Source organism: Parus major, chromosome 15 (genome assembly GCF_001522545.3).
Source record: "Parus major isolate Abel chromosome 15, Parus_major1.1, whole genome shotgun sequence".
Lineage (NCBI taxonomy): Eukaryota > Metazoa > Chordata > Aves > Passeriformes > Paridae > Parus > Parus major.
The window spans coordinates 5256260-5283435 of record NC_031784.1 but is presented as its reverse complement, the minus strand read 5'-3'; the positions used below and the strand labels follow the sequence as shown (position 1 = coordinate 5283435).

General features: G+C 42.5%; 4 protein-coding genes across 13 annotated transcripts; 2 read left to right on the top strand and 2 right to left on the bottom strand.

The window, feature by feature from the left end:
* Positions 1–573: 573 nt before the first annotated feature.
* Positions 574–3656, top strand: XBP1 (X-box binding protein 1). The gene is given in 6 exon segments (XM_015643998.1): positions 574–851; positions 935–1031; positions 1107–1238; positions 1748–1825; positions 1828–1911; positions 2650–3656. Coding segments are annotated over 6 exon segments (1158 nt in total). The 5' UTR covers positions 574–642; the 3' UTR covers positions 3208–3656.
* Positions 3657–5407: 1751 nt separating this feature from the next.
* CCDC117 (coiled-coil domain containing 117) lies at positions 5408–12077 on the bottom strand. 2 transcript variants are annotated; one of them, XM_015643999.3, is made up of 5 exons: positions 11664–12077; positions 11017–11067; positions 10422–10655; positions 8901–9038; positions 5408–8380 (listed from the first exon to the last, which is right to left on the bottom strand). In XM_015643999.3, exons 1-5 carry the CDS (start codon positions 11954–11956, stop codon positions 8128–8130), a joined length of 969 nt encoding a protein of 322 aa, XP_015499485.1. In that variant the 5' UTR covers positions 11957–12077; the 3' UTR covers positions 5408–8127. The 2 variants fall into 2 exon arrangements, with proteins under 2 accessions (XP_015499485.1, XP_015499486.1); XM_015644000.3 differs by lacking the exon at positions 8901–9038.
* A 162-nt stretch (positions 12078–12239) lies between these two features.
* Positions 12240–25701, top strand: LOC107211676 (solute carrier family 2, facilitated glucose transporter member 11-like). Of its 8 annotated transcripts, XM_015643991.3 has the most exons (13): positions 12240–12499; positions 12820–12890; positions 14843–14941; positions 16157–16317; positions 17017–17141; positions 17386–17515; positions 18027–18175; positions 19026–19213; positions 19725–19835; positions 19929–20030; positions 20542–20617; positions 21063–21190; positions 22117–22897. In XM_015643991.3, exons 2-13 carry the CDS (start codon positions 12837–12839, stop codon positions 22333–22335), a joined length of 1542 nt encoding a protein of 513 aa, XP_015499477.1. In that variant the 5' UTR covers positions 12240–12499; positions 12820–12836; the 3' UTR covers positions 22336–22897. The 8 variants fall into 8 exon arrangements, with proteins under 8 accessions (XP_015499477.1, XP_015499482.1, XP_015499478.1 ...); XM_015643996.3 differs by lacking the exon at positions 22117–22897 and adding an exon at positions 24992–25701 and having other exon boundaries at positions 12240–12890; XM_015643992.3 differs by lacking the exon at positions 12820–12890.
* HSCB (HscB mitochondrial iron-sulfur cluster cochaperone) lies at positions 23434–27159 on the bottom strand. Of its 2 annotated transcripts, XM_015644001.3 has the most exons (6): positions 26959–27159; positions 26796–26892; positions 26303–26392; positions 25675–25819; positions 24755–24802; positions 23434–23600 (listed from the first exon to the last, which is right to left on the bottom strand). In XM_015644001.3, the coding sequence occupies exons 1-6, from the start codon at positions 27147–27149 to the stop codon at positions 23509–23511; spliced, it is 663 nt and encodes a 220-aa protein (XP_015499487.1). In that variant the 5' UTR covers positions 27150–27159; the 3' UTR covers positions 23434–23508. The 2 variants fall into 2 exon arrangements, with proteins under 2 accessions (XP_015499487.1, XP_015499488.1); XM_015644002.3 differs by lacking the exon at positions 26303–26392.
* Between the last annotated feature and the right edge of the window lie 17 nt (positions 27160–27176).

The following is a 27176-nucleotide window of genomic DNA, read 5'->3' as shown; positions in this document are numbered from 1 at the left end:
TCAGACACCACAGCAGAGCTCACTTCACTCCCCACACAGCACTGCTGCTCCTCACGAATCCCTGAGGGATTTCTGCATGTTATCCTGCAACTTCCACTCATCAATCACTAACCTCGCTGCTTTTTAAGTCTCCTTAGCCCATTCTTATGGCATCTGCTACAGCTCCATTCGTGACACTTGTGTTCCCCATGATTATGCTTGTGACCACTTTTAACAGATTGGCTCCGGAAAGGAAACCAGAGAGAGAGTTCAGCCGCATCGCCAGGCTAGGCCCGGTTCACTGCCTCCTAAGAGAACTGGTCAACTTCGGCGATCGCCATGGCGAGCACGGCCTGGGCAGGCACGGCGCTCCCTCAGGGCGCTCCCTCAGGGCGCTCCATGCCCCCCCCCTCGCAACCCCCTGCAAGCCCCGCCCTCCGCAGGCCCCGCCCCTCGCCAGCGCCTCGCCGAACGCAGCCCCTTGTCTGATGCAATTCGCTTCTCCACTTGCTCGCGGCCTAGGGCCAATCACGGGCTTTCCCTGCCGTGACGTCACGCCTCGCAGCCAATGAGCGAGAGCCACGATGGTAGAAATGCGGGCGGGGCGGCGCGGGGCGCAGACGCTGACGCCGCGCGGCGTGTTCGCCGTCCTCCCGTGCCGCCATGGCAGCGTTGCCCGGTGCCGCGGCCCCGCGGCTGCTCCTCATCCCTAGCAAAGCGGCCGAGGCTCCCGGCCCCGCCGCTGCCCGGCATCTGTCCGTTGTTCTGCCGGCAGGAGCCGACCCCGGTCTCCCGGGGATGGAGAGCACGCAGCCGGCCCGCAAGCGGCAGCGGCTTACGCATCTGAGCCCGGAGGAGAAGGCGCTGCGCAGGTGAGCGGGGGGTAGCGGTGGGACGGCTGCGGCTGTACTTGATGGGTACCGGATCTCCCGCTGACGGCCGCTCTGCCCCGCAGGAAGCTGAAGAACCGCGTGGCAGCTCAGAGTGCCCGCGACAGGAAGAAGGCGCGGATGACAGAGCTGGAGCAGCAGGTGGTGGAGCTGGAGGAGGAGGTAAGGGGCTGGGAGAGATAAGGGGCTGGAGAAGGGGGAAAAAATGGAGCCTCCCTGCCTCACGGCTCTTTGCAGAACCAGAAGCTGCTGCGGGAAAACCAGCTCTTGCGGGAAAGGACGTGTAACCTCGCTCGGGAGAACCAGGAGCTCCGCTGCCGCCTGGGTTTAGACGCTCTGAAGACGGAGGAGGAGGGTGAGGAGTTCCAGGTGAGCCGCGCTGCTGCCGTGTCCGCCCCCGCCTTGGGCAGAGCTGCCCCGCTCCCGGGACAACCTCGCTACTGTGGGCAGGGATAGGTTTGGAAATACCTTTGTCCTCCATATGGAGGCTCTCCTGAAACTCAATAGGTGCCGAGTCGAAATGGGTGGTACTGGTAATGTGGGAGGTAGAAAGCTGACTAGTTCCAGGCTGCTTTAAGACAGTTTTGTCTGGTTTTCCAACTTCTGTCGCAGAAGTGAAGCTGGAACTGTTACAGTCATGTAGGTATGTGTCGGATGTGGTGGAGAGGGTTAGGTTTTCAAAGTGCCAAACAAAATAAATATGCAAGTTTAGGGAAGCTTCAGCTGACTTAGGAAACTCTTACCTTCAGGTTCCTAGAGAACAAGCAAATAGAGAATTTTGTGTTGTAAGCATTTGCAGAAAAATTACGGTCTTCAAGATTATGTGCTGTACTGCCTGCTAGAACATTTGAAGTGACTGAGATTTTGTCTTGGTACAGGTTGTCAAGGAATCTCAGGTGGATGAAATTAGATTGGTGACCGGGTCCGCTGAGTCCGCAGCACTCAGACTACGTGTTCCTCTGCAGCAGGTGCAGGCCCAGCAGTCACCATTTCTGATAGTTTCCACATGGATTCTGATGGCAGTGACTCTTCAGACTCTGAGGTGAGCATCCAGTCCTGTACAAACTGTCCATGAAATTTGGAACTGCTGTAAATTTAAGACTAGTGTTATAACTTTCTGAAGTTAAATCATTTTATTATCTTTGTTCATAGTTGGTTTGTTTTCCAAGTCTTGGAGTGCCATACAAGTGTGGCTCAAAACAGCTGTGTTAGGCTGTATCCAGTAAATACAGGAGTTCAGCAACACTGACATGAAAAAACTGAGCCCCCGCAGCTTTGGTCATGTTCTGGTCTGTGCTCTGTGTAGCCAGCAGGCACTGTGATGTTTGTCCTCGATGGGTACAAGATCTCAAGGAGCTTCTAATAATGGCTGTGAATCTCAAATACATGTTTAATTCTTTGGGGATTGCCAGTACCATTGCAGAAAAAGCTGTGGGCAAAGAATGACTGTGCCCTGGAACAGATTGCCCAGAAGGGTTGAGGAGTCTCCTTCACTGTCAAGAACCATCTGTTGCAATCCTGTGCCATGTGCTCTACCATGACTCTGCTTGAGCAGGGGAATTGGACCAGATGTGACCTACTGTGGTCCCTACCAACCTGGCAGGTTCTGTGAATTTCTGCAAGATACACAACTGCCTGTGTTGGATGATGGTTGTGGTAAAACAGCTGTGATTGCATCAGTCTGTTTTAACTTCCACGTGGGGGGTTAATAGATGCCACATCTAGCGTTTTGCTGCAACAGTAATAAACTGTTTTTCTAAAATTGTCTTTCATTTTGCAGTCTGATCTCCTATTGGGCTTTCTGGACAGTCTGGACCCAGAGATGTTTCTCAAATATGCTGATTCAGAGTCAACGTGCCTGGAGAAGCTGGAGGAAGAGATCTCTGGAGAAACAAATTCCATACCAACCCCCCTGTCTCCCTCTTTGGGGTCCCCATCAGCTAAGCTGGAAGCCATTAATGAACTCATAAGGTTTGATCACGTGTATACAAAACCCCTAGTAGTGGAGATTCCTGTTGAAATGGGCAACCAAACCAATATGCTAGTGAAAATTGAGGAAGAAAATCTCTCTTCATCTGACGGCAAGGCTATCCCTGAGATCCCAGTGTCTGTGAAGAAGGAACCTGTAGACAGCTTCATGCCTGAACTGGGCATTTCTCATCTGCTTTGTTCTTGTCATAGCCTTGAAGCCTCAAGCTACCTGTTGGATGGCTGTAGTGACTCTGGGTATGAAGGATCCCTGTCGCCCTTCAGCGATACATCGTCTCCGCTTGGCACTGACCATGCGTGGGAGGATAGCTTTGCCAAGGAACTCTTTCCCCAGCTTATCAGTGTCTAACCTGGTAGTGTTAACTCTTTGAATAATTGTCCTGGCAGGATCTCAGCAGATGCCCCTTTGGGGGGTGAATGTGGGGAAAATCAAGTCCCTTCAGAAAAGTGTTTCTCATCTTTACCCATGCTAGTAGATGGCGTGATGGTATGAAAAAGCCTAGGCTGTCCTGTCCTGGCTCCCCTCTCAGTCAGTGTTGGCTTAGCAGAGAGGCAGGTTTGTTTCTCAATAACTTGCTCATTCTCTATGAACCTGAAAATGTTTTGTTTTCCAGTTAAAATTTTAACACCAAAAACTAAAGTGGGATAGTCATGTATAGACAACTGGGCTAGACCTTAACAGTCTCTTAAGTCTTACAGCTTCACTAAATGCTTGTTTTCCATTTGCTATGTAGAGTTGCTTTGTCCATTTAATATTTAACTGTATTGGTGCAATTAAAATGCAGTGCAGCTCGCTGACCCTTTTTTGCCTTAGAACTCAGTGGGGAGGGGAGAGTGTCTGGGCCTTGGAGAATTTAAGTTCAGGTCCCTTGGTGTCTCATCCTGCAATGTATTGATGAGCAGTGCTCATAGGATGTCTGCAGCTGGATGTTTCAGCAGTTCCCTTTGTGGGCACTGGATGTGGTAGAGGGGTTTGTGTGAGGGCCAGAGCTACTACAGCAAAACCTGCAGCCCCTGTAAGGCAGGCAGGTGGCAGGAGCTTGAAGGCCAAATATTCAAAAGTCAGGGCAGTGGTGGCACCCTGGTAGCCAAGTAATGCTGTCCAAGATTCTCAGTCTGAGGGGAGCTGGGTGTGAGACAGACATGGTATGAATATGGCTGCAGATTCTCTATTACCACAGGAAATCCTGAAGCATCAAAGGAACTTGTCAGGAGGAGACAAGACATCAGGACTTGTCGTTGTCCACATCCAGAATCTGTTTGCTCCAGAATCCAGAATTTATCACAATATTAAAAACACTTGGAGACAAAAGAAATTTTATACCAAAAATAAGAGCTGTTTTAGGTGTTGGAACAGCTGTTCTTGGTTTCAATACTATTTCATGTTTTGCATTCAGTTTTTACAAAAATAACTTGGGCTGGGGGGGAAAGAAAACCAGTGATGTTTCGGTCAATAACATTCAAGATGACAGGACTGCTTTGGATTACAAGCTTGAGTAACCTAGCTTATACTGAAGGATTCTACATGAACAGTGGGTAAGGACTACAGACTACACTACAGTGTTGTTTCAATCTAGGTTGAAAATCCAAGTAGTCAGAAGAACAAGTTGCTTTCCAGCTGGAAAACAGGGATGACTGCAAGAGTATCAAATAAGTCATGAGTCCAAAATAGAGCAGAAGTGAGGATTTGATCTGTAGTTTTGCATTACATTTTGTTAGCACTTTTTTATGGAGCCCCAACCCCTCCTGGCAACTGTGAGCAAGCCATTTCAACATCTAAAAAATCCAAGGAAAATTGTGTTGCAGTCTTTTTTCCATCACAGAAGGACATGGCATATGCTTAGCATTTCAACCTTGTTAAGCACAGGAGACAGAAATGTTCAGGGACATGGTCTTTACACTGTTTTGCTTCCCCTTTTCAACTTACCAGCTGTCTCCTAGCATGCTTTATCCTGACTAACTGCAAGCACTGGGTCCCACAATAAGCTGTTAATAGTTGAGATCTCTTCCGCTAAAAACAGAAAACTAGTTCTTGTTTGGCATCTAGAAGCTTACTACCATTCAGAATTCCTGTAAGCCACTAGTATTTTCTACTAGACTCAAGTCCACTTAAGATAGTACACAAAAAGCCCAGTCTTACATTCCAATGAAATTATTAAAATCTGAACTTGAAACTCTCCTCAAACTTTCCTTAACTTTAAGAATACTTAGCTTGCTTAGTTCTGAATAGTTTTATTCTGAAGTAAAATGAAATACCTGAAAACTATAGCAATACCTGTTGGTACCCCTGTTGCTTTGTCAGAGGCTTTGGGATCATGACAGACTTAAAACTGAAGCTGCCAGGAAGGGTTGTTTTATTTTACCTTGCTGTTGCCTTCCCTTGTCCTGTTGAATACTGTAGAGGAAAAAAAAGGGGTGGCATGCCTTTGACATAGCATAGTTAAGTTCAAATCTTAAGTCAGAAGAGTGCTTCACTGTCCAGCTGAAGGACTGCACATAGGCTCTCAAGGTTTTTTCACTCTTAGCAGGAATGAAACAGTCATCTAAAAAATATTTTAGAAAATTTATTGAAAACTGACATACAAAGGGTGATTTGGTCCCAAGAGAAGACAGACCAGAATCAGATCTTCCGTATCTCAAAATAAGGTTTTTCCTAATACTGCATCGCATTTGCCATCCTGTTTGTGAACAGCATTAATAAAAGTCTTTTAACGAAGACAACAAATTAAACTCACAAATACAGAAGTCTGTAAATGCCCACAGCTTGATCTTTCATCCAGTCACCCTCTCCCAAGTGATTGCTGTAGCAAGGAGCTTGCTTAGTTCTGTCACTTGGTTCCCACTCTAGCCCACTCTTCGCTCAATTCAAGCAACACAACCTCACTGTCTCCTATCACAAGGGCAGAAATTCATTGTGAAAAAATGAAAGCAAATGTTTTCTGTCAAAGCTAAATTCTTAGACAATTTTTTCTTTACTCCTAGTCTTTGTCAACAGTGCACCACTATGTTTTAGATGGCAGGTAACAGCTCAGTGATGCCCTATTGGCACTGAATTAAGAGGAAAGACACCTCTGAAAGTCAACCTTTGGTACAAACCTAGCAGGAAAAAAAAAGTATGCTTAAAAGCCATCTACAATTTCTTATTCTGCAAATCTGATAAGCAATTTGGTGTTTTTAAGAGGAAAGCAACTGCATCATTTTGATGCATTTAGGCCTCCTATAGTTTTTTTACATCTTCAGTTGCAACTTTACTGTTTCTGAGATGGTCTCATCACATTTTTGAAATTTTCATCCTTTCTTTTCAGTTTATTTAGGATTCCAGAGCTCTCACCTAAAATGCTTCCAACTTCAAACTTTCGCTATAATCCAGCAAGCTGAAAACCAGTTACTTAATTGGAGGCACCACATTTTCTACCTGCAGTGACTACAGCCTTCTCCAAACTGCACTGCTTTACATTCTACTCAAGCACTGGAGCACGTCAAAGGCTGTAGGATTTAAACACTTTCAGCAGCTTAATAATATGTAAGAAATTTTACACGGTTCATGCAAGAGATTTATGGCGGACCCTGAAATGGAATTAGGCATTATAGCAAGATAGGCTGCACATGTTCTTCAACTTAATAAACCTTCCAGAATGGTACAGGTGTATACTCATTTCTAGAGTAATACCTAATCAAATGCTGGAGTGTTTTTAGTGAAGCTTTGAAATGTTTTATCAAGAGACAGAAAATTTCAGACAACCTCCAACAAAAGCAGCAAGATAAACAGGGTTTAACAAACAGGTACCTTTTGAACAATCAAAACAAAGGACGACTGCAAAAAGAGAAGCTTGATTTTAAACTTTCAGCTATGGGTTATTCAACAGTAAAGAATATAAGAATAACAAGGATTATCTCTTAGCTGTGCAGAGCAAGAGTAGATTCACTATGTGAGCAGCTGTGTTACTGTCTACTTGCTCCTTTATGTTAGCAAGACGTCAAAACCAGATTTGGACATAGGACTCTGAGCAGAACCTAATACTTGGAAAGGGATTTCTTATGAAAAGCCTCCATTCAGGTATCTCTGAGAAAGCTCAAGGACTTACAAATAAAAGATAAAACTTTTAAACAACTTAAAGCATAACCATAAGGAACTGCTGTGCATTGAGAAAAGGTACAAGCAGTAGCTCATTGTGGACTCCTTTCCTTGGCAACCTGCACAGGGTAGAAAATGCTTTTGGCATACATCTGTATCAACAATATGATGTTGTATTATTGGCACATACTGTGGCTTAAATTCTATGTCTAGATTCTCAGGAAAAAGACAGGCATCTCCTTTACTTCACTACCAAAGGCTGGGACTTGGGTACAGACAATAATCCAGCATCTGACTCTCCTATGGCAGCAAGCAGCTCCCTGTTATCTCATTTATTTATCATGTTTGTCCAAATTAATGGATGCCATTCATTTAATCATAAGTTACACTGTTTTCAGCTGACCTTCCAACTCCATGCATACAAAGAATCTCAGCACAATGTAAAATGTGAACCTCTTTGCTGAGAACCACTTTTCTCCAAACTTTGAACTGTTTGGGGAGGGAGACAAAAAAACCCACAAATAAAATTTAGAAGCCAATGAACCAAAGATGACAGAAGTTAGCAGGTATCCTGCAAGTTATAAGTACTAGCTTTACTTTCTACCAAGCAAAAGACTTAAGCTCAGCTGTGATATTCCTTCCCTACCACCCCATGGATTGTATAATTTCTACATCTGGGTTTACATCAAGTCCAAACAGATAGGATGGTGTGAAAAGCTGTATTAGCAGAGGGATTCTTTTTCTCTCCATGACTAGATTTGAAGGTATTTCTTTACATTTTGTAATTCAAATTAAACCAAATGGCCAAGCATAGTATGTGCACCAGTTTCAATGGCTCAGTAAGAAGAAAGGTATGGCTTAAGCCACAGTTACATTCAACATTTGGATTTTATACTTTACCAAGGGCAATTAAGAGGATATTTCACCATTAAGCAAGATGAAAAGCTACTTCCCTGTTTCAAAGGCCTCTGAATTACCTTTTCAGTAAAAGTAAGAATTTTTAAGATTGGAACACAGAAATCTTAATGTGTTTCCTGGCCACCCTATGATTGTGGTGTGCTTATGATTGTTAGTAAGAAAACAAAAAACAAATAATATAACTTCAGATTCACACATCAAACCAGAAAAAAAATAATCAAAAAACACCAACAATAAGCATCAGAAGCTCACCACTTCCAGTCTAAAATCTGCCATCTACAGCTCCATTTCTTCTTCTGCACACCCAGATATTCCCAAACTAGCATATGGATCTGGAGACATGGCAGTCTGTTGTGATCCAGAGAACGTTTCAGTCTGTGGGTCAAAGGGAGCTCTTGGTGTTGGCTGCTTAGCTTGACACCCTTCTGTACTCTGCTGCTTGAAGTTCTTAACAGAAACAGACTTCAGTTTATCTGTCATAAATTCAGGAAGAGGTTTCCAAAGCACCAGCTCCATAGAAGGACGGCTCCTAGAAGGGATGGAGTTTCAGTAAAATTTAAGCTCTCCAAGAACAGCTATTAAATGCAGAAGACCTGTATCTTCATCCTTTGAGCTAGCCTGGGACTATATTCCAGAAAATATATACCTTTTTTCCCCCCTATTAAATTTCCTGTTCCCTAACTAGGTTCATTATTTCTAGTTTGAACCCTGTATTTCCTCTCTTTTTGCACCAAACTTGACCACTTGGTCACGCTTCAGGAGCTTCTCATTTTGAAAATTCATATACATAAAACCAAAACTTATACTGGTTCACTCAACGAATTTCACTCTGTAGAAATGAGGAGTACAAAACAGATACTTGATGACCACTACAGTTACACTTATTTCTTTTTTACATTAGGACAGTTTTTCCTATTTTAAACCAGATGTTATACAATGTTGGCTGCATCATGCAGTAATCAAGGACATCTCCATAAATATGAAACGAGGTCTCTCTTTTCATTTGCATGTGTTAGCTACATAGCACCATGATTTCCTCCAGAACTTACATAGATTCTATTATTTTCTTTGTCAGGACTTCACCAAAATCCCTCTTCATCCCTTTCTTAAGGGTATCTGACAGGATAAGAGTGGGCAGATTGCTAACATTTCCATCAGCATGAACTTCCTCATCTTCATCAATTATCCTAGGAATGGAGGGGGAAGAGGGAGATAAACACTATTGAGCATACTGTTATCAGGAACATCCACTGCAGACTACAGTCACATCTACGTGTTCTGCTCTGTGCAGATCTCTGACCTAGGCTGGGTACCAGAAGCAGCAGGGCCATGTTAACACGAGTCTCTCTTGGGCCAAAATACCCTGAGAAGGATTCATCACAGAAGCCACTCGAGCAGCAATGCCACTTCTGGTACCTGAGCTAGCTTTGTTACCCCTGTGGTACCCCAGCAGTGTCAGTGCAGACATACACTGAGAGAAAAGAAACAAATTCCCTCCAAGGAAAACTGTATGATTCAGTCACATTACACAGATGAGTCTCAGCTATGCAGCTGCTTCATCTGCTCAGTTCCCCATAACTGGACTTTGAGAATTATTGCAAAGGTACTGAAAACAGTGCTGCACTTTTCACAATGTTGTGCCAGTTTCTGAGATTAAATCAGCAGAAATTGTTGAAGTGTTTAGAATAAATGGAAACATCTCCTTTGTTTTTGGTAAACCTTTTATAGAAAATTTAGCAGTGTAGCTGGGAAGAATAGGGAACAATCCTCCAAGAGGACCAAAGCAGACAGACACATAATAGAGATATATTTCACTACTCTGGTTTACCCATGAGAAAAAATAACAGTCTAACAGTACCTTGCTTCTCCTTATGCATCATCTATGGAGTAATCTACAAAAAAATCTTGTTTTAAAATTTCTGTAACTTGGCTTTTCTAATCATCTGCAGTGGTCATTTTAGATATTTTGGAATACCAGCTCAACTGCAGTCAACTGATACATACACATGCCATTCCCAGAAATCTTTCAAGGGCCAGAATACACAGTAAATTTATTAAATTACTATAGCAGACTGTCTATAGCCACCCCATTACCCCACATCACCCCATCAGCAAGATGAATCTCAGCCTTACTGCATATGTGCAGAGAGACCTCTCTGGTTCATACTACTCTCTACATTGACAAATTCACATCTATTTTAAGTATATTACAGAACAAGCTGCAGCTGGTTGAAAAAAAGCTGAGCTCAAGCCAGAGGAGGTGAATGTTATAATTTGAGCTCTGGATACTCACAGAAGAGCATTAAACCCCATTATGGTATATTGAAGCTGCATAATGATTGTGAGCAGGGTGTTATTTACTCAGCATCTCCTGCTCTAGCACTCTCAATTTCAGATCAGTCTGAGGACTCACAGAACCACAGGTAGCCTAAAATGAAATCATTTGAACAGAAGGTTCACCTCAGACTTACAGCAGTGTTATCACACTGCTAAGTGCTAGATTTACCCCTGAATGCCCACCAAAATAGGGAAAGCTCAGCAAAGCCAGGCTACTCAATCCCTGCATTTACCTGTCCTCAATTTCCTGAAGTTTCCTGCGAGCAACCTCGCATTGCTGTTCCCCCATTGTCTGATCCATTTCTTCACAGGGAATTTCTAACATGGCAGTTTCAGGACCGCTGCCACCATACTGACTTGCTACCTCCCCAGCTGCCTGCTGACCTGCACAGAGAATCCATTCTTCAGTGTTGGGATTCAAAGGGCAATTTTTGGCTCCTGTCAGTCTCTTCTTCCGCACAGGACAGCTAGGAAACAAAGTGAGTTTACAATTGTCAAAAAAGAAATGTGGCATTCTACAGGAACAAATACTATAGAATGTGCATTTCAGCAGCATAGACACACTATGGCAATGCAACCTCAACAAAGAAAATAAATTCACATTGCTCTTAGTAAAATGTGAGTACCTATTCAGGAAAATCAGTGCCACACAATTAATTAGGTAACAGAAATGAATTTGGGCTCATGTGCAATTCAAGGGAAGAGTTCCAAACAGAAACAATGATAGATTTCCTTCCTGTTTGTATTGTAGGTGAGATGTTATCAAATTTTTCACAAAACAAAAAGCAAATCAAGATTTTTCAGGCTATAAAAGACAAATTAATTTACCCTTCTGCCTCTTCTTCTAGCTTATGCTTCTTTCCACATCGCACAGAGACACTACAAAAGAAAAAGGGTTACTTAGTTTCAAATCATATCTTCTGGTTACACTGGTATTTTCAAGCAATATTTTTCTCCCTTTTAAAATTTTATCTGAGATCAACAGTCACAGTATGTCACCAGCTGTGAAGGGAATAAAATGACCACTTTTTTCCAAAGGAAGTCAAAGGCACCTGTAATTGCTCACTTCCCTGAACAGAATTCCATGCTAATGTCTTCTCCTTTACATTATTTATTATTCCACAAGGGGCAAGACCAATTTTTGCTAAAACTCAAATGCTTCAAGAAGCAACATACGACCCAGCTTGAATCTCTTAATACTCTGTATTACCGGGACATACTGAAAAAATACTGAAAAACATAAACGAGTCTGAATGTACCCTAAAACGTTGGTACACTTTCTTGCCTTTTAAAAGGCTCCTTCATCCCCCACCAGCCAGGGTGGTCTTTAGCCGACCACAATACAATTCTAACCTCCTACTAGTGCAACATTGCTAACAGGGAAACAAATCCCAGCCGCCTCGCAAAGCATCCTGCGCAGTTTCCCAGTGCCGGCGCTCTGGGCTCGGCCCTGCGGGAACGGGTTTGGCACTTACTGGCTGCGGCTTCTGGTGAAGGAGCTCACCGGGGCCACCGTCAGCCCCTCGTTGTGGCACCCGAGCGCGGCCAGAGAGGCCAGGTCGAAGCTGCTCTGCAGACAGAGGCCGGAGGATCCATCGACGCCGTCGTTTCCGATCCCTGTCATGACCATCCCGGGTGGCTGCAGGCGGCCGTGGCCGCCGGCTAAGGGCTGCGGGCCGTGGCGGTCCGCTGCAGCGGCCGGCGCTGTGGGGAGCTCGACGGCCGGGCCCGCCGGGATGCCCTGGCAGGATCTGCCTAGCGCTGCCATTTCCTGCTGCGGGGGAGAGAGCGCACATCAACGCCGCAATCCGCGCTGCGCGACGCGCCGGCCTTGCCCGAGGCGCTCCCGCAGGAGCCCCGCACGAAACCGCCTCCGGCCGCAGCGCTCGCTCGGGCCGAGCCGGGCCCGCAGCTGCGGCCGCCGTTACAGCCCGGGTCCTTCCAGGCCTTTCGCCGCGATCGGATAAGGACCCGCGGGCACTGTTGGGAGTTGTAGTCCCGGGCACTGGGGGCCTGTGGGAGTTGTAGTCCCGGGTGCTGTGGGACCTGTGGGAGTTGTAGTCCCGGCTGCTGTGGGAGGCGCAGTCTGAGCGCGGGGCCCCCACCGTGGCCGTGAGGGCGGCGCGGTGTCCCTGAGGAGAGGCGAGACAGCCTCTTCTGGTGTCCGTGGCCCTGCCTAATCCCCGCAGCGGGGCGGGCACGGTCCGGCAGCCAAATCCCGGTCAGCTGAGAAGCTCAGGCGGGCTCGGGGAGGTGGCGAGCGGAGCTGAGCTCCGGGAGGCAGGAGGGAGGGATGGCGCCCCGGCACACGGTAACCCCCCGTCTTTGTCTTTAGTTGCGGGAGGCTGCGGGTTCTGCGCGGAGTTGGAGAAGGACAGTGCATGTACACAGTGTAAGAGATGGGAAAAGCTCCCTGAGGCTGCTCTGAGGCTTTGTCGAAGTTGGACATCTCTGTCACAAAAAAGTTCTGAACCGTTGAGGAGGGTCCCAATGGGCGGGGAAAAAAAAAACCCAAAACAAACAAAACAACAACAACATAAAAAGCAAAGCTATGTATTAGCACGTTAGTAAATTAAATTATTTGGCAATTTATTTTTTTTCATGTAACGTAGTTTATTAAATTTTGCAAAGGAAATCTAATTCAGCCCATGCTCAGAATGGAGCACCAGCCCCTGCTCAGAGGGTCTAGCTCGCCCTGCAAGGTAAGCAGAACCATCCTGGCCTCCGAAGGTGGATCCTGCAGGGAGTTTGTACTTTTAGCAATGATGTACAGCTGTGAAATATGCGGGTATTTCATGTTAGCTTTTAAATAGAAATATATTAAGTGATTAGACTCATAAAGTTTTGTGCTTTCCTTGGACGCCTGGCTGTGTTAAAATGTGGAAGTTATAAAAGCAGCTTTCTGATTCTCGTGTTTTACATTGAATACGTATTGAATTTTGTTTGTGTTATGTTTTTGAGATGAGGTGAACGCCCTTATAAACTGTCAGGAGTTCAGTAGCTGACAGAACACGAGGCTGTTATCCGTGTTCTCTCCAAAGTCCAATGTGAGATAGCATGCCAGTGTCACGAGCCCAGATGATTTGAGCAGGAAGAACAAAAGATCTGTCATAACAAAACCTAAGTTATATGATGTATGTTCATTATTTTGGGTTGTTTGTTTCTCTACTGTCCCTTCTAGATTCCAGGCTGTACCCACAAGACACACAAAATAGCTTTCCAGTACTTTGTTAATATAAGGGTCTGAGTGTGCAGTGCCAGTATTTACCACATCAAGTTTTATTTTTTCCTGACATACCCACCGCAGCCCTTATTACTCTTGATTCATTGCTTTGGTTGAAATTCAGAGAAACACTTTTTATTCTTGGAAACCATAAGGAAATGTTAATAGGATTTTACTTTAATATGATCAATTTCAACTTGCAAATTTTAGTCCTGAACGAAGGAAGGAAGTTTTGATGAATTATCTTTAGGAAGGACACAGCTCTTTCAGAATACAGTACAGTCTCTGGAATAAATCAGCAGTTCTGGGAACTGGACCAAGAATGAGAATGATGAAGAATTAGTTGGTCTACATACCTTACAATGAGAAACTCAGGGAGTACAAGTTTATTAAAATAAATATGTACAGCCTTTATATATGAAGGAAAGAGAAATTAGATCACTAATCAGATCAGAGGTGCCTTTAATATAGGAGAGCTTGTTGTGTTGAGCAGAAGTTAGCCAGTAAAATACTATGAGATGAAATTAGGACCTAATTTAAAATGAAAGGCTTGCTAGCATTTGAGCTGGATGTTACTTTTAGTATGATCATATTCAGTAAAAAGTAAACTTAGTGAGCACTGCATGAGAATATCAAACACTGTACAAATCTCTGGTGATCTCTGGCCAGGGGGCCTCATCCAAAGCATTTTTTATGACCAGTTAGATTCTTGAGATTTGAATGCATCTCAGTCCTAGTTTTGTTGACCTTAAAACCTGTGAATCTGTGACTGTATGAGTTTTAGTTTGTAAATACTAATTTGAGAATATAACTAGGTCACAGATATTGAAAAATTAAAAAAAATATATGCCAATATGCCAATAAACTTTAAATTTAATATTATTGCCAGTGAACAAATTATTCAGGCTTTGCAGCTACCAACTTGCAGACATCAAGTAATCATTTTAGGGACTTAAAATATTGTTTAAAGGAAAATAAAATAATGTTACTTCTCACATCTTGGTTAAAATGTGACTCACAGAAATTGAGCTTTGGTTAATTCTTATACCTAGTCCTTATTTCTCTAAACACCAAACATAAACTGTCCTAGCATTCTTTCATTAAAAACAGACACTGTGAGCAGTGTGGCTTATGCAAAAAACATTTACTCAGTTTCTAATAACAGCTGTAATGGTTTTGTTGCCTACACTTAATCTGGAGACCTGTAATTATGGTATTTCTAAGGAAGGTTAATTATCAGGGCCACAGCCAGCCTGAAATGCTTCTGCTGCAAGTGTTCTGGAGTTCAGGCATTTTTTTTTAAACAAATACTTTCACTGCTCCAAACTAAATAAATGATGTATTTCACCGTAATTTTCTTTTAGATATTACATGTGTGTGGGCTCAAGGTCCTATCTCTTTTCATGCCAATGACTTTCTTTTGTTCCCCAGCTTCCCAGCTGGACGTTGTTCCTGGCTGTTTGTGCTGTTGGAATTGGAGGGACCTTTCAGTATGGGTATAATGTCTCTATTATCAATGCACCCACACAGGTAAAAACTCATCTTTTGTTCACTGGACTGTCTCCTCTATGAACTCAGCCAAGAGGCCAAACATGTTTTTGCTGTGATGGCAGTGGGAACAGAAGCAGTCTTCCTCTCATATGAAGGAATCTTTTTAATTTCCCACGTGGTTTCATGTGCATTTGTTTGTGAGTACCTCTCAGCAGAGATATTCTGTGTCAGACAAAAGTGCCAAATAAGCCCATAAATACCTTTATTATTAGAAGGATTAACTGAATAAGTAACATATTTTTCAGTTACTAAGGGTAACACTAATGGTAGAATAGACCAGAACATTTTCAGTTGGAAGGGGCCTACAATGACCATCTAGTCCAACTACCTGATTACTTCAGGGCTGACCAAAAGTTAAAGCATGTTGCTAACAGCATTGTCCAAATGTCCTTGGAGCATTGACCACTTGTCTATGAAGCCTGCTCTTCTGTTTGACCACCCTTTCTGTAGGATATCACCACTGTTTCTCCAAAAGTCAGGTTTAAACCTCCCCTGACACGGCTTTGAGCCATTCCCATTCTTTCTATCACTGGATAACAGGGAAGAAGAGATAGTTACTATCCAAGAAGTTTATCCTTCTTTGTTTGCAGGCAAAGAACAGGAGCTTCTGATTAGAGATACATGCCAGTTCAAGAGTTTCTAAAGTCAAATATTAGAAAACCAAACATGTGGAATAACAGCTTAAAAGTTCTGACACATGAATACTCTAAGAAAGGTGGAGTATTATTAAAGTTGAAAAAGGGATTTTACTATGACTTTTTGGATTACACTAAGGCAGGGAGATTTAGATCAAGTGTCAGAATGAGTCCCCTGAGTGTAAAATTTTTTAGGTTGCAAGGCCTCGGTGCTCTGAGATGTTCCTAAAAATAGTAGGGCAAACCATTCACCCTGTTCCCCTCCTTGTTCAGAAGGACCTCAGAGCTCTCTCGTGGCAGTGCATGTCAGGGTTGTGTTTCTCCTTTGCTGCAGCACCTGAGGCAGGCACAAAGCAGAGCTGCTCAGCAGCTTTTGAGGTTTGTGAGGAGTAGCAAACACAAGGTCTTCCTTGTGGTCAAGGAAGATTCTGCCAGTCAGATGATATCTTTTAGAATTAACTCCCAGAACAGATTTTTAGGATTGGGGTGCAAGTTATTTGTAGTGCAATGTGTAGGGCTGTATAAAATGCTACACATTCATCACTCTTTTCTACTGCAGCATATACACAAGTTCTTAAACGAAACCTGGAGTAGTCGTTATCACAAGGAACTGAATTCAGATTTGCTGACTTTTCTTTGGTCTGTCATTGCTTCCATCTTTTCCCTTGGAGGCCTGTGTGGAGCCCTGATTGGAGGCAGCATGGCGATACGGCTGGGCAGGTCAGTTGCAGCAGCAGGCATATGAAAGCATGTTTGCTTTTTTCCTACCTTCCCACTGGAATAGAAAGTAAATAAATGGAGAAAGAGTGGGAGAAAAGAGTACCTTGGGTACCTATACATGTTTTTTTCACTTTAAAACAGAGTTTTCTAGTTAAATGTTACCATTTATTCCAATGTGACTTTCAAGGATGAGCCCTGAATTATGACCTTTGATTTAGTGTTTGCATTACATTTACTGAAATCTGAGTAGGAGAATGCACACAGAGCGTGTTGGAAGCATGAGTTCCCCCCAACACATTTGCAGGCCTTGTGCCAGTAAGGAGATGCTGCTTCATCTGTTGTACTTCATTTGCCTAAATGAAGAAACCTCACCCCTACTTTATCAGGCATTTCTGTCATATTTATGCATGATTCTTACATGTTTAGACATTTTTAAAAACATAAGCAGTTGCATCAGATATCTGGGTTTCCAGGGAATAGCATGTTTCTTCAGTATAAAGTCCATTTCCACCCCCCACATTATCAGAAAGGAAAATTGTTTAAAAACCCACATTGTTACAGGTTTCCTTAATGTCTGGTTGGGGTGGGTTGTTTTCAGTTTTGGGGTTTTTGTTTGTTTTAGTCAGTTTTTTGTTTGTTCTGTATTATTATTATTAGTAGTAGTATTATTACTATTATTATTTTGTTCCTCCTCTTTAGGAAAGGAGCTCTTTTGATGAATAATGTTATAGCAATTCTAGCCTCCATTTTAATGGGAATCAGTTTCCCTACAGGATTGTTTGAGTTACTGATTGCTGGAAGGTTTTTGATTGGCATAAATTCAGGTGAATGATTTCATATTCCTACTATCAATAAACTGTGGAAAATGATCAATTATTGTTACTTCTGATCCTTTAAGTTTTATGATACATGTTTATGATGAAAATGTTCTGTAGTTTAGCTTGGAATCTGAAGGCAGCCAAATGAATAGGCAATTAATTAAGTCCCATTTTGTATGTGTTTTGGTTTAGTAACTCTTTGCAAAGCAACTTGTATTGATAGGAAAATGTTTTTTCCATTTAATTGCAGGTATTGGGCTCTGTGTGCAGCCTCTTTATATTGGGGAGTTTGCCCCAAAACACTTAAGAGGTGGCTTGGCCATGGGGACTTCCATCTTTCTGACTGGGGGAATTCTGACAGGTCAAATAATTGGTTTGAGGTAAGAAATGCTTTTTTTTTTTTGTTTGTTTTCTTTCTTGTTTACTGTTACTCCTATGTAAAGAATTCCAATTTCCTACAACTGCTTGCAGAACATTCCTTGGTGCCATTGTAGCATTAGAATTCACACAAGGTCCCCCTGGGAGAAGAAAATCCTGCTTGAGTCATTCCTACTGCCAGCCATCAGCGCTGTCTCTTCAGGGAAGTAGTGTCAGTTTAGATGTGTCACCAGAACAGCATCAGTAAAGCAGCCACATTTGAGCTGAGCTCATGTTTTCTGCCAATTTCTTGCTAGAGACAGTGGGTGTTGGCAAGACAGGACTCGAGAGCAAAGGACTCACATTTCTGTTTCACAGCACTACCACTGCTTTTGTTCCCTGTATGATCAGAGGAAATTGCTCAGGCCTTCATCCAGCTGGAACTTAGAAGTTCCAAGAGCATATACTGGACTAAATAGTAACCAATTCCTAATTATTGTATTTCTTTTCCTTCTTTTTCCACACTTCTCACAGAGAATTATTAGGTGGAGAAAAGCATTGGCCTCTGTTGCTATCCAGCAGCTGTATTCCAGCATTAGCCCAACTTTTATTCCTTCCATGGTTTCCTGAAAGTCCCAGATATCTTCTTATTGACAGAGGTGATGAGCTGAGCTGTGCCAAAGGTAATATCCAGTGTCTATACTTTCTGTTCTCCACAAGGGTACAATGAATATATTGGGTTCCAGGTTGTCCTTTCATCTTTTTCCACACAGCACAGTGATATCATCTAGTGCTTTTTGGCCCATGTTTTTCATCCAGTGAGCTTATATAGAAGGAGGGATTGTGGAACTGAGGAGCTTATAATGGGCTTATAATAACATGAACAAAGCTTTATTATCTTGTTTCAAATATAAGTGCATTGACTGGAGCTTCAAGCTGATTACTGTTAGTGGAAAGTGATTATCAGGATCATCAGAACTCCTACTGTTCACCTTAAGAAGACAAATTGTCACTTGAGATATATTTGATCATGAAGATTTTAAAGAAACTGATGCTGTATACTCTTTAAGACTGTTTGTAAAGATTTTAGTCTGGGATCCAAGTGACTTCTGATTATATTTGCCTTAGGAGAAGGATTGTCTGTCTTTGCTCCAGCTCACTAACTGCATCCCACTGGCAACATTAAAGTCAGAGCCATAACAAAGAACTCAATATCTGCCTAGAATTTAAGCAAAACACTTCAAACTGGTAAGAATGTCCTTTAAGGAAAAGACTGTTTGAAGGTCTGACATTCACATACAAAATATTTTAGTGAGTATTTCAAGGTCAGATAATCCTCTAAAAAGAAGCAAAGAAATGCCACAGAATTCTCCAAATCTATCACAGCAAAAAATGTTGAAAAAACAGCAAGGAACAAACAAGTCACAAAGCAAATTTTTCATATCCCAGCAAAAGCCAGTCATTATGGAAAGAGATGATTTGCTAGGAGTTGTGGTTCATAGGTAAATGTAAATTATTTTTTTCTATTTGTAGCTTTGAAACGATTTCATGGCTCCTCAGAGTATCGAAGGGAGATGGAAGACATCCAGCGGGAATGTTTTGCCTTAGATGGGGAGAAACCCAAGAAGCCCTGGCAATTATTCACTGACCGTGGTGTGAGGTGGCAGCTCATCACTGTCATTGTGATGACAATGGGCCAACAGCTCAGTGGCATTAATGCTGTAAGACTTGATGTGAACAAACAGCTTAAATAATTATTTCATTTCTACCTGTTTTTCAACCATTTATTGACACAAAGGATCCACATAGAGAAGCTCAGAGAAATGGGATAAATGGGAAAGAATGTCCTTGCATTATTTTGGTGTTTCTCTTTCATTTTTTTCTCATTTCTGCATTTCTGGTATGAAAACTTTTTTAAAGCATGACTTCATTCTTCCTCTGAAAAAAATTCCTTTGAAAATCAGAGGATCAGCTTATCCCAGTGTGTCTGGTTTAAGAATATAAAGAATATTCAGTAAGTTGAATGATCCTATTGGCTTTTATGATAGCAATATGTTTACTTAGACATTAATTTAACAGATTGTTATTTCTCCTTATGTTAAATTGGTAAGTCACAATATAAAATACACTAATCTGTATGTTTAGTATGAGCTTGACTTTGTTTCCAGACAGTGTTTTAAATACCGGAAAAACATCATTGTTTATTTTTGCTGGGTTTTTTTTCTGTTGTAGATTTATTTCTACGCAACTTATGTTTTTGAACAAGCTGGGATCTTGGCAGAAAAAATCCCGTATGTGACACTGGGCACTGGAGTTTGTGAATGTGTCACAGCCCTCTCCTGTGTAAGGCTCCCAGTACAGTGTAATTATTCTTCTTGAAGAATATTGGTAAAAATGAGATCAGTACATTAACAGACAATTGTATCTTGTCCACAGGGTTTGCTGATAGACTATGTGGGAAGAAGATACCTTATCATTGGGGGTTATCTCCTCATGACTCTCTGGTGCACTGTTCTGACCTTCTCTCTGACTTATCAGGTGCAAAGGACTTGTTCCAAATACAGGATGTGACTGAGGAGTGAAAGGGGGGAATGGGTTTAAACTGAGAGTAGGGATAGATGAAGTATCAGGAAGAAAGTCTTCCCTGTGAGGGTAGGGTGGCCCTGGCACAGGCTGACCAGAGAGCTGTGGCTGCCCCATCCCTGGAAGTGTCCAAGGTCAGGTTGGGTGGAGATTGGAGCAACTTGGGATCGTAGAAAATGTCCCTGCCCATGGCCAGGGGTGGAATGGGATGAGCTTTAAAGTCCCTTCCAGCCCATCCCACACTATGATTATGTAATTCTATGATACAATTTAGTAAAAATTATTGAATGAACACTATTTAATTTCTCTGAAGCAGAACTGTTAAATAAATTAACTGTAGAAGAGTCATGAAAGACTGCTGGTCTTAGTTGAAATTAAATACAAAAGGAACTGTAACTGTTAAGTCAGACTTTAAAACTGTATTATCAAAGTCTGAACTAAACTTTCTCACTCTCTTCTGCTTCAGGAGCTGTACTCCTGGGTGCCTTACATGAGCATGACGTGTGTATTTGCCTTCATCTTGAGCTTTGGGCTGGGCCCAGGTATTGCACAGAAATGTGTGTGAGTGGTGGAAGGTCTGGGGGGCCGGGGTATCACACAGGCAAGAAGGCTTTGCAGCCTGTGGTGGTGCTAAGGCACAAAGTGGCTAAGGAATCCAAGTGAGGCCATCCTGTAGCCCACAACTGAGGCTTACCATGCACACTTCTGGGGCAGCTACATGTGAGGGAGGGCTTAGTTCTGACCTTCAGAGCACAGGGGTTCTACACTTTTCAGAAGGGGCCTGTTCCCTGATCAGTGCTGCTGAAATGGGGCTGTGTTGCAGTAGGAAACTTCCTGCAAGGGCAGTAGCCTCAGAATTGTGCTGTTAGGAATTATAATAGATCAGGTAATTGTATATTCAAAAACAAGTCAATATTTTGTAGCATTGGAAATACCTCAAATGGAAATTCAGCACAATTCTCTGTTCTGTTTCTGAACCATCCCCAGGTGGCATAACAAACACCCTGACAGCTGAGCTATTTGTACAGTCCTCACGTCCTGCTGCCTACATGATTGCAGGGACTGTGAGTTGGATTAGTTTCTTCACAGTTGGGATGCTCTTTCCCTTCATAGTGGTGAGTATGCATATCACAATTTCCATTTCATCTGTTCCCAGGTTCCATCCCATTGCTTGTATTGTATTATATACACTTGTATATATTAGTGACACTTGACCAGGATGCATACTGCCTCTCAAATAAGTTTAACTAGATTCAGTCCCTCTTGAAAGTATTTTTAACACATCACAAACCCCAATATGACATGATAAATGAAAAGTAAATTGAATGCACTGGAGGGCAATGTTCAGATGAAAAAAAACAGAGAAAGTATCAAAAGCAGAAAAACTTAATCAGATACTGATTTTATATAGAACATTTTTCAATAGTGCCTTGTGCCTTTTGGCAAAGTAACATTGAGGTGGTACCTGTGGCCAGTGGGTCACATCTCTGAGAACTTGCTGAACTGAGAGTTCTGTAAGCAGATTATTAGGAAAGACAAGACAGGCTTTCATCTCCTGCTTTGTAGTTTTAGTTTTAGTACATATTCTTGGCAGCAAAACCTGCAGGAACAGCATGCATCAGGATATCTGGATCTGCCTCTCCTTTCTTCATGGTTGAGCTCTGCTTCTCAGTAAGACAGTTTGGTTTTTTTTAATGTACAGCATTGAAAAATACCATTCAGAAAAACTTCAATTATATAATCTTAAAATATGTGATAGCTAAGTAGCAAATGTTGACTTCTCCCTAGATTGTGACATTTGACTGTTTAAATGGTTTATCTTATTTTTAAAATAAGTATCTACCTAATAATTGCACAGCACTTGACAGCAGTCTTTTATCTAAAAACCGAAATTCTACAAAGTTACAGGTAAAGAATAGGTTGAATGACTCCTTTTAAAAAACATCTGAGCAGGAATGTTAAGTTTGAATGGAAACAAAAAGCTTATTTTCTCACATCTACTATTGCACTTGAAATATGTTGCAATCACATTTATTTTCAGAATGGACTGAAGCAGTATTGTTTTGTGGTGTTCTTACTGGAGTGCTTCTTTGTTGCTGCTTTCATCTTTCTCATAATTCCTGAGACAAAAAACAAATCTTTTCTGGAGATCAAAAAGGAATTTCACAAACTCAATTATGGAAGAAATGCCAGGAAAAAGGAAACGGAGCTTTATGAAAGAAGACAACTTCAAGATGAATTTTTAAAGATTTCTGCATAGTTTCACAAATGCAACAGAACTTCAGTGAGAATTATGAACATAGCCATCTAAATTAGGAGTGTAATACATGATCAAGTGGCTTATTAAATCTTCCTGTGTATTTAGAGGAAGTGTAATTAAAGGCAAGTTAGTATTGCTGAAGTACTATTAACAATATACTGTGTTATCCACAGAGAACTTGATGTTTAGCTGTAACCTGGTGCTGTACAGATGCAGAAATGCCAGGGAGGATGTTCACTGAGCCTTTCTGGCAGATTTCTGCAGATAATTCAGACTCCAAAGCCCTGTCTTCAGTTTGGATCATTTGGTGCATACAAATGCTTTGCTCAGTGTAACAATCCGAGTTCTTGTTAAAACCTACATGAGAACTGAGAACTGATATTTGAAATACCCCAGTTTATGCAGGAAGGGGGGTATTTAGTTTCTGTTTTTCCAATTATGTAATCTGGAAAGCCTTAAAGACATCCCTCATCCAGTCCTATTACTGTACTGTAAAATGCAAGTACAGCACCTCTCTGAGTTACTGGTATTTGTAATAAAGACTTGTATCCTGATAGAAGAATTCCTGGGGTTTAAATTTGGTTTATTTTTTTTCCTAATCTAGCATCTTAACATTTTAAACTATGCAACAGGGTAAAACTTCTAGTTCCCATCAGACTGAGATCTACATACCAAGAAGCATGAAGTAGCAGAGAGGACAGATGACAAGAATTAAATACTTTTTACCTTTAAACTACAGGGACCCTCCTGTAGGACATGCTGAATGAGCCTTCTGCCCCCTCTTGAGTACTTTTTCCTGGACTCTTTCTCAACTTAAAATAAATTCTTCACATGTTAGGAAGTAAGAAATCTCACATCTTGTGTTTGTGTGCACCTCTGATGTTTGCTTCCATAGCTGTCACTGCCAGGACAGTGGCCCACCTTACCCAGTACAACTTCTCCTGGCTGTAAGCATTTCCAAATGCCATCTGTTACTGAAGTGCTGCAGCAAGCATGGAAGCATGGGATTTCTTGCACATTTTATTTTCCTCCTCTCAGAATTAAGGAAGTATAAGAAATTTTAATTCCATTTTATGTAAGTATAGGAAAGAAACATCATTAGTCTGATTTTGATAACAAAACCATTTGTTTAATTGAAAATAACACAGACTCTGAATAGCAAAGGAGGCAACATCAGGAAGGGATCTTCTTGGCCTTTAGTTTATCCTCTAAGTTTGCAAAATACTTCATTTTTGCTAGCAGCTTCTTGGCTTCTTGAAGATCATCTGAAATGAAATAAAACATTACTACTTTAGGGAGAGGTGAATTTGCATTTTCAAAATTAAGATTTCAGTGACAGCACCTGTTTTAGTACCAAGAGTTGTGAGCTGCAAGGACTCAGACACTATTAAAACCATGGTGCCTGTTGTTTTAATCTCAGATGGTTTGGGAACATCTCAACTCAAATGTTCATAAAACACATAACAATGAACAATTTGGAAAAGAAATATGAATGAATATCCTTTAATGACTTTTATAAAATGGCTGCAGCATTGATCTACCCACTAGGCAATACAAATGTTTTTGTTCGTTTAAAATGTGTATAAATAGAGCAACTGACATAACTGAAAAATGCAAATGAGGAAGAGTGGTCTCGACACTGGATAGTGTCAATTCCAAAATTGATATTGAAACAATTTCTCCTCAGTTAAAGGTGAGGGTGGTTTATGACCTGCAGACCAATGCAACACAGTCCTTCTCATGGCACGGAGTAACAGGATGTAACTGTTCACAGCCAGGCTCAGCCAGCACTTTGATGTTTACAGTTACACACACCCACCCCTGACAAACCTGCAGCATTCTGGACCTGGCACAGAACCACAAAGGTTTCTTCCCAGCTTCAGAAGCTCCGGAATGGTTCAAATTTATGCCTATCCATTGCTTGTAGAACAAAGTTATGCTGATTATTGCACAGGAAGTCCCCAAAACCTTATGCTGAACAGGCCTTTACTTGCCACACAGCTTCTGTGGCTTTCACTGCAAAGAACAGCACTCACTGCTCTGCTGCAGTCCAGGACTGCAGAACAACATCTCCCAAATTCAAGTGTGAAACCTCAGAATATGTCTAAGATGAAGTCTGTCCTTCCCAGTGTTCTGGGAAACACACAATTTCTTAGCATCAACATTCCCACTCAAAATGATTATTTAAATGCAAGATGAATGGAACTTTTGTACTGCACTTTGCTTTTAATGTGAGGTCCTGAATTTCCCAAAACAGCAGGAATGTCAGTTTAGAAGTACTTATTCTAAATACCTAACAAAGAACCCTTGTTAATGCAGTATTTCTGTTCCATAGCTGAGGAAATATTTGCTAGTAAGTGTGGAGCTTTAAGCATTTAACTGTATGTATGGCAGCTAAAAACTTCTCAAAAACATGTACCTCTTTCAAAAGCTGCAGTCACCTCTCTGGTCAGTTCTTCTTGTTTAACTGCAAAACAAATTATTTCATTTACTTTTTGTTATACTTAGGATATTTTATACCCCTGCATTCTGACTACCTGTGGTGGGAAAGTTCATTACTAGTTTCAGCTTTTAAGAGCCAAGCAAATTTTTCATAATACTGCTGTCAATGTTGATTTAATTATAATTTCAAACATGTATTTCTTTGTTTAAACAGGTATACTGACAGAACTTCCAATGCACATCAACGGTCACTAATTTCCCAACAATCTAAATTATTTTTGGTATATCAGTTTACCCTGCTGCAGTTAATTTTCTCCTGTGCTACTCAGTTTTTATTCTAGTTATTCTAAATGCTTTTAGCACATGGCTTTTATTGCAAAGAATTAAATATATCAGTAAACCAAATGTTTTTGGCATCACCAACAGTATAAAAAGAAAGCTGGTTGTGTAAGGAGAAAAAACACTTAATATAATGGCTGCCAGATAAAGAAGGTGAAAGAACTACAATGCCTATATAAATAACATAATTTAGCATGGTCAGATAAGCATTTTATTCAACTTCATTCTGACAGGTTTTTTCCTTGGAACAATTGACTACCCCTCACCTGATGAAGGTTGAGTAAATTGCTTTTTATTGCCTATATATGTTTATTTTGACATCAGAATACATTCTGTTATACAAATGTTCTCAAGACAGATGTGATGTTTAAGTACATAAAAGGGTAAAGACAACACTGGAAAAGGGCAGAAGAAGCTCTTGCAGTGAGTCAATTCCTGACTAACACAAATTGAAGACATTACAAGAAATACACCAAAACAGTTAAAAGCTTTCAGACTCTTGTATTACACAAGATTCAGTATTTTAGCTCTGTACAAATTCCTCAAATCATAATGTACCTTTAATTAAAGTTTCAATTTCTTCAAGGTTATCCTCATTTTTGGGCTCTGCTAATTTCTCATTAATTTCCATGATTTCCATAAGGAACGCTGAGTCTGCATCAGAGTCTGTCTCTTGTGCTGGCTCCACTCCTCTCAGCTCCAGCTGGCAGAGGAAATGGGAATTTGAAAATAAATATTCCCACATCTATTTCAATGGGAATTATTTTCTTTAATATTAAATCTCTTAGTGGGGCATACTCAGATTCATATCAGATAAACATACAGTGCATAGAGTCAGTCTGAAAATTAACTCCATACATAGGCTGACCATAAAAATAAACAGCTACCCAAAACCAGAAAAGACCATAACCCAAAGCCATAAAAAAGGCTGCCATGGGCCACACTGAAATTCTGATTAAGCAGCCATGCCCAAACACCACGTGTGATGTGAAAGACAAATTAGTGTAAGATGAGTAGCAAATGAGATGATACTTTTTGGACAAACTTTGGTCTCCCTTCAATCTCGGGTGATCCTCTTCAGTGGAATGCAGATTAGCACATCAAGGACTGAAGCGAAGGTGCCGTCCCTAAGAGCAGCCCCCAGGGTCAGTTATAGGAACACTGTAATACCTAAGGGAGACCTTACTAGATAGAGGCCCCGGCTCAGAGGGTTCAGCAGGGTCTGGTAGGCCTTGTTGATCAGGGAAGAGTGTTGCTCAGAGTAGTACTGCTCTTTCTGCAAATGGATGGTAAATAATTGGAAGCTAGTAACAAGTGTCAAAACAGACTTTGTTACATGCGGAACACCAGCGTCCCCACACCAGTCCGTGTGTGAAACTGAGAAGGCTCTGTGGACCTGGGAACTGTGTCAGTGCACCCAGCTAAGGCCTGGCGAACCGCAGCGGCCCCTCATCGTCCACCTCCACCGCAAATCCATGGCAGAGTCTCTTCTGAGCACCGAAAGACAAACACAGGCGAATCCCCTCACTCCCCGAGCGGGAGAGAGGTGGGGACTCGACACTGCGACCCCGCCACTCAGCCGAAGGCCTCACCCACTCCCACTCGCCTAGAAGAGAGGAACGTGCTCAGCCCCCGCCACCGCCACACCGCGTCCGGCTCCCGCCCGGCCCGGCGCTCACCGGCGGCCTCTGGCCGAAGCGGTCGGGGTGGACGGCGCGCTGCAGGCTCCGGAACCGCCGCTGCAGCTGCTGCGCGTCGATGCGGAACGAGCGGTCACTGCAGGACACAAGGCGGGTGAGACCCGCGGCCGGCCGGGCTCGCGGCCGCCCCGCCTACACTCACCAGTCCATCAGGCGGAAAAGGTCAGGCCGCGGCGCCGGCGGCTGCAGAGCCTGACAGCCGGGGCAGAAGCGCGGCGGACCGTCATTGCCGGGGAGCGCAGCGCCACAGCTCCAGCACGGCGGCCCCGGGGCGCGGCCGAGCGAGGCCCCGCGGAGCGCCCACCCGAGCCGCGCCCGCAGCACCGCCCGCATCGCGCCCCGCTCCCGGCGGCCCCCGCG

Excerpts from the sequence above, each read along its gene's own strand:
- CCDC117 (XM_015643999.3), bottom strand. The coding sequence starts at position 11,956 with ATGGCAGCGCTAGGCAGATCCTGCCAGGGCATCCCGGCGGGCCCGGCC. Across the intron at positions 11,068-11,663 it reads TTCACCAGAAGCCGCAGCCA|TGTCTCTGTGCGATGTGGAA; the intron begins GTAAGTGCCAAA and ends TTTCTTTTGTAG. Across the intron at positions 8,381-8,900 it reads AAGAAAATAATAGAATCTAT|GAGCCGTCCTTCTATGGAGC; the intron begins GTAAGTTCTGGA and ends CATCCCTTCTAG.
- LOC107211676 (XM_015643991.3), top strand. The coding sequence starts at position 12,837 with ATGCTCAGAATGGAGCACCAGCCCCTGCTCAGAGGGTCTAGCTCGCCC. Across the intron at positions 17,142-17,385 it reads TTTGATTGGCATAAATTCAG|GTATTGGGCTCTGTGTGCAG; the intron begins GTGAATGATTTC and ends ATTTAATTGCAG. Across the intron at positions 19,836-19,928 it reads GTGTCACAGCCCTCTCCTGT|GGTTTGCTGATAGACTATGT; the intron begins GTAAGGCTCCCA and ends TCTTGTCCACAG.
- HSCB (XM_015644001.3), bottom strand. The coding sequence starts at position 27,149 with ATGCGGGCGGTGCTGCGGGCGCGGCTCGGGTGGGCGCTCCGCGGGGCC. Across the intron at positions 24,803-25,674 it reads AATTGAAACTTTAATTAAAG|TTAAACAAGAAGAACTGACC; the intron begins GTACATTATGAT and ends TTTGTTTTGCAG. Across the intron at positions 23,601-24,754 it reads GACTGCAGCTTTTGAAAGAG|ATGATCTTCAAGAAGCCAAG; the intron begins GTACATGTTTTT and ends ATTTCATTTCAG.